The following is a 6,000-nucleotide window of genomic DNA, read 5'->3' as shown; positions in this document are numbered from 1 at the left end:
GTCATTCCTAAATGAAGATTCATTCTTTTAGGTGCTGGCCATCTTGTTGTCTTCACATCCTTTGTAGTGCTTTTAGTAGTGCTGTACAAAAAAAATGTTGCAGGGAAAATACAAAATATTTGTATTCAACACTATTCCATAAAGTTAAGTTGATGGATGAAAAAAACACAAATTAAAATGCATTTGAAATAAATGCATATTACACATTATACATATAGTGAGCATTACAAAATTATTACTTAATGTGCACAGTCCTGATATTATCTACAGACATGGCACTGTGAAGAAAGCTCTGTTCCTTAAAGCAGCTACTTCCTATAGATTTGTATGAGTGATGCAGTTTTCTGCCAGTCAGATCACAATGTCCCTTTGACTTTGGTACATTCAGTGCAAAAAAAAATTTCAGGAATATCTTACCCTTATAAAAATAAAAGGCATATATATATGTATGTATCCCTTGAGAATGCTTAAAGAATCAAACACAAGAACAATATATATTTAAGCATGGAAAAGTGAAAAGAACAAAAAAAGTATTTTGTCCTCTATTTCCCTATTTACACTTTAAGGAACTCAATATCATGAACCTACAAAAATAAACAAAAGTCACTGTGTAAGAATTTTTTTCCTGATATGCCGTGATAAAGTCTAGTTAAAAAAACAACAAAAAACCACTCTTCATGCAGTATAAAGCTTAAAACCAATCATTATTCTCTTATAACAGCTCATCTTTTGCCAAATAAACTATTTGCATATACATATGTACAAGCCACTTAACTGCAAATCATTCTGTCAGACCATCTCTTGCTGCCAGCTTCTTTCACACTGTTGTTAAATCTCCCCCAAATGTTATCTTTATGGTGCACACCATGCAGGCACTCGTAGTCTTAGGTATAGCATGTATAACATATTTTAGCATTGTACTGTATATGACATAAAGTAGTGTACCACTGGGAATTAACTTCTACCATAGTAAAAACCGCACACCCCAGTGTTTTCACTTGACCACCTGCTATTTAGCAGTGGGCTATCAAACTTCATAGTTTGCCTTGAACTTTGTTCAAATATTTGGATGAAATCCATTTTTGAGATATGGAAGATTTTTGCAGTAGCCCTGCTACTGCTCATTGCTTGTTGTCATGTGTCTTTATTCTGGTGGTCAGGAAAAAAAAAGTCATAGGTGCTCTCTACAGACCACAACCCTTGCTATGGAGTTCTTGCGTGGCTGTTTCAGAGCTTGTAAGGGCTCCCTAATCTAGTGTTGCTCATTCATGAACTTCTATTACTTAAATTGCATTGTAAAATACTTTTTCCTCTAGGAAACACAATGCAAGCATTCATATATTCTTTGAGGAATGATCCACAAAAGTCCAAGATGCTGGATGCTATATGGTTTGGTGTTTTACTCAAGTCCAAATGTGCTTGTCTCTTCAACGGCTGTCAACAGCTTTTCATACAGCATGGAGAATGATGGGTAAGGAGGAAGGTCAAGACGATTGAAACATGTATGAGCTCTGGAAAAAAAGTGGTGGGGGAAAAAACTGAGTGAAATCCAGAAATTCACACAAAAATTAGCAGAAAAACTGACACGAAGAGCTTTTCCTATCATACCCTGCTTTAGAAGTCATATTTATTCCTAAGTTGAACCGTGAAGTGAATTGGTCACCCACATGCAGCAAGGGTGTGTTGTGTGTGAGCCAATAATTACTCTTAAACCAACACAGGTTTAAAATGGCCACAACTTTTATTGGTTGCAGCTCAGAGTGTTTGACATGGCATAGGGCAAGGATCCAAATGCTGGCCAAAATCACCATCCTATGAGGTTGTGCGACTCTTGGACACACCACCGCATGAGCCACTTCTGTAGGCCCCTCATGCAGCCTGGGAATTCGACAGTGCCCAAACCACAGTCAAGGGCTTCTATTTATGGCCCAGGAGTGCACCAGAGGGAGACGGTTCTCCCTCTGTCCATTCCCAAGCTCCCCTGAGCCTGCCAGTGCTGCCAAATGGCTCCCAGGATGGGGCCTTCTCATGCTGCAGCTCGCCTGGCAATGTCACTGCTTGTGGGCTGCCAGCTGTATGCCTCAGTCTTCTCCCTGCTCCCACCCCCTGTGTGCACTCTCCAGGCAATTTGGGTACCTGTGATGTGCTGGATTCTTTCTTTGCCTCTTACTATAAAGCAATGAGGTCCTTAATTTTTCTTCCATGCCTTGGTTGGTACTAAGACACAAGAAGAGTAGCTAAAAAATACAATTTTAAAATATCTCTCTCTCTCTCTCTCTCTCAAAACTATTGACAGGAGAGAAAAAAGTGGGGTGGGGGACTTTTAAAGGGGTTAAAAAGCTGAATTCCCAAGATAGATAGACCAAACTGCTTTGTGTGTTAGGAGGATAGACTTTATTTTATAAAGGTAAACTGACAAATTTTGAGCATTTCCTATAATGGTGGGAGTTTCAGGGGCAACCTGAAAACTTCTCTTTTTTTCCCTGAGTGAGGATCCCAAAAGAAGCACTCTGGCAGATTGATTCGTACATTACCTTCATGATGAGGAATCGTGCAGAAGTATACGTGTAAGAGTATTGGCTCCAGGTTTTGGAGGGGCCCTTGAGCAAGATATCTCAATGCCCCCTCCCCCGCTCCCTCTGTCAGTTAGTCTATCTTCCTACTGTTCTTCTTCCTCATAATTACTACCACCCGCTTGCTTGCCAGGCAAGGGGCCAATGAGGAAGTAAGCAATGGCATCTACTGCTCTTCCTTAACACCACTGTTGTCTGCTCTGATGTGAGAGGTGGGTGAACAAGTTGAAGAAGAGGATTTGATATGATCTGAAGAGTTCTTGTCAATAGCCCCCCAATGGGTTCTTGACAGATGCCTTACCATGACAATCCTTGACGCCATCCTCACCTGTAAATCAAGCTTGCCTTTGCTCTCCACCACAGCCCACTCTCCCACCAGCAGCAAATAAAGTCAGATACAGAAGAGAGCCCTTGCAAACATTTGCTCTTTCCAGTCCTCTAACTAGGAGAATACTGCTGTCGCTCACTTGCTCTCAGGAGGGAGAAGCAAGAAGACAAAACTGAGATTTTACTAGCCAACAATGCTAGCTGCTTTTTCTTGAGGGCCAGTGTGAAGCAGCCACTATCTGCTCACTAGTAAATCAGAGAAAAATGAAGGCAGCATGGAGAGAGTGCACTCCCCAGTAGTCTCTCTTTGCTGCCAGAGAGATGGAGGAGGGGAGCAGAGACAGGCTTGGTTTCATTACTGTCATGGTTTCACACATCAAGACAGTATTATGATCAAGAGCCAACTGCCAAGCTTTGAATGCCTCTTAGAAACACTCTGGCCAGAATTCAAAAGCAAACAGATATTTGTATGCTGTTTTGCCACAGCAGGTCCTTCTACTGAAGAAACAAATTGCTCTTCAGCTTAAAAGTGTGACTTGTCTCTTTGGCATGTAGAACTGGTGTAGCTAAAACAGGAAGGGAGCTCAGTTAGTTTTAGTTTCTCTGGATCCCAGCACCTTTGTTGCCATCTTGTACTATTTTAAGAAACCGCAACTGTAAAAATTATTTTAAGTGGGGGTGGGATCCTTAAACCTTATTAAATAAAATCCTTTCTGAATCCTTGAAAAATCTTGTGAAGACTGGAACTGCCATCCAGTTAGCTGTCTGGGGAAAGAAGTGCATGGCTGGAACAGCCCTGTCCTCCTGGCTCAGAGACTGTCACCGGCTCTGCTTCCAGATCTTGGGGGGGGGGCGTCTTCTAGGGACGTCTTGCTCTCCAAAAACCAGAATCTGTGCAGACAGAACTATGTAACCATGTTATGGGAATCATACCCTCAAGAACGAGTGCCCAACAAGTGTTTTCCTCCCTCCCTCCCATCCCTCTTTCCTTGTGTGCCATGTCTTTTCAGATTGCAAGTTAGAGGATAGGAACTGCATTACTACTCACTTTTGTAAGCCACTTTGGGGGCCTTTTTGGCTACAGGTTGGATTATGTTTCAAATAAATAAATAAAATAAAGAGAACCAACCCTCAGAATTATTCTTTTGGAACTTTCTCTTGCCTAACTGAGGAAAGAACATTGATGCTTAGATTGTTTCTCACACACAGTCCGAAAGCATGCCTTGAGGTTTGTGAGGCAAATTTTGGCATAGAAGTCCTTTTATTTAATAAATATAAAAGCAGAACTAGAATTGGTTTCATTTTTGAGAAAGTTAAATATGAGGCAATCTTGTTCTAGAACTAAATTGTTTTACTTATTCTGTAGCAGGACATCAAATCCTCTTGAAGAAATTAGCTTTATTTCTACCTTGATAAAGGGCTTTAGTGTTCTGGAAAGAAGACTGTGTAGGGCACATTATGTTCACATGTGGCTCTTCCCCCCCCAATCTGTAACCCTCCAGATGTGGTTGGACTCCAACTCCCATCAGCCCCACCTAGCACGGCCAAAGGCCAGAGATTATAGGAATTGGAGTCCAACATCTAGAGGGCCACATGTTCTTCACCTCTTCCTTAGCTAATGGAGCCTTAATGTCTACATATACTTTTCTACTCAGCTGAGTTCCTACATCATTTCAGCATGCCAATGTCCAATAAAATCCTGCAACAAAGTTCACATATGGAAGTTCAAACTAACAAACAGGATACTGGTAAATCTATAAAAGGCTAACTAGATGCAATGAGGCAGCCATATTTCTTGGTCTCGTGCCTGTCCCCTCCTCATCTTCAAGAGCGGTGGAGAGTCTAACAAAAGAGACATATAGGTGAAGGGAACTGAATTACACACATGCAGACACATCCACATGGATGCGCGCATACACCCCCCCATCTTCCTTGTTGCTCTACACTCTGTCATTGCAGATGATCTCCTGTCAACCTATCTCCAATATTAGAAGTGAGCTGAACTAAGGAAAATGTGCTTGAAATGATGGTGTGTAAGGAGGAGGAACAGCTCAATCCCCTTAAGTTTTAAAAAGTAGACTCTCCTGTTTTAAATGTGAGCAGTACAGACATGTGAACAAAAATGGCTGCTTTTATCACGTTAAGTTTGACCCTACTCACCTAAAAAATCTACAAGGATAGTATAATCCTGATACACCTCAGCATGTAAGAATATATCTGCTCTCTGAGAGAACTGAGACCATGAGAGCTCAAAGGCCATAATTTAAACATTATAGTGAAGAGCCACTTGACTCTTAATAACATTTATTGCCTCTTAATATAGGCAAGCTGAGCCAACACTGGGGAACAGCTGCAGCACTAGGGGGACTGGTGGGTGCTTGCTCCTTGGGGTTGCTGTCTTTTGAGCCAGCTGAACTTCCTGGTAAGTGCTGCAAGGACTGGGATCCCCTGCCTGACCCTTGCTCCAGAGAGAGGCTTCAGTTAATCTTGCAGCCTCTTGCATCAGCTCCTGGCTGGGCCAGGAGGCATAAAAGCCCAGCTGCCCTTTGGGTCATTGGGAACAGCTGCAGCACTAGGGGGACTGAAGAAGGCCCACCCTGGGAGTGAGTATCTTGAGCATCTGGGTGCATGCAGCTTGCTCCTCTGGGTTGCTGTCTTTTGAGACAGCTGAAGTCCCCGGTAAGTGCTGCAAGGACTGGGACCCCTGTCTGACCCTGGTTCCAGAGAGAGGCTGCAGTTAATCTTGCAGCCTCTTGCCTGGCTCAGGAGGCATAAATGCCCAGCTGCCCTTGGGCAGTGGGTCTCCCGACAGCAGGGTTCCCACCGAAGGGGTGACAACAACGGGGATTACCCCTTAGGGAGTCCTGAGGGTGAGGGCGCTACCCTCTTCTATTTCTTTTTTTTCCTAACCAATCTGGAGAAGATTGGGTAGTAGGGAGGGCATATGGTTCATGTGTAGTTCCTATGCAGGGTGAGCACCTGTGCAATGAACTGAATGACAGAAGAAAGTCGCCAGATGCCTCGAGAGTGAGAGCCTGTAACTGGCAGCAGGCTGGCCCTCCCTGGGTGTGAGACAGAGGGAGAGTAGATGTGCCCTGTG

At 43.1% G+C, this 6,000-nt stretch overlaps 1 protein-coding gene across 3 annotated transcripts in view; it reads right to left on the bottom strand.

The window, feature by feature from the left end:
- Positions 1 to 685: 685 nt before the first annotated feature.
- HECW2 (HECT, C2 and WW domain containing E3 ubiquitin protein ligase 2) overlaps positions 686 to 6,000 on the bottom strand; it is a 299,050-nt gene continuing 293,735 nt past the window's right edge. For all 3 annotated transcript variants that reach the window (XM_061608169.1, XM_061608168.1, XM_061608167.1), the window contains one exon: positions 686 to 1,511. In XM_061608169.1, coding sequence (XP_061464153.1) covers positions 1,400 to 1,511 — 112 coding nt within the window. In that variant the 3' untranslated portion in view covers positions 686 to 1,399. The remainder of the gene's footprint in view (positions 1,512 to 6,000) is intronic.

This window comes from Rhineura floridana, chromosome 2, assembly GCF_030035675.1.
Source record: "Rhineura floridana isolate rRhiFlo1 chromosome 2, rRhiFlo1.hap2, whole genome shotgun sequence".
Lineage (NCBI taxonomy): Eukaryota > Metazoa > Chordata > Lepidosauria > Squamata > Rhineuridae > Rhineura > Rhineura floridana.
The sequence above is the reverse complement of the archived record's forward strand: the minus strand, read 5'-3'. Positions and strand labels throughout refer to the sequence as shown.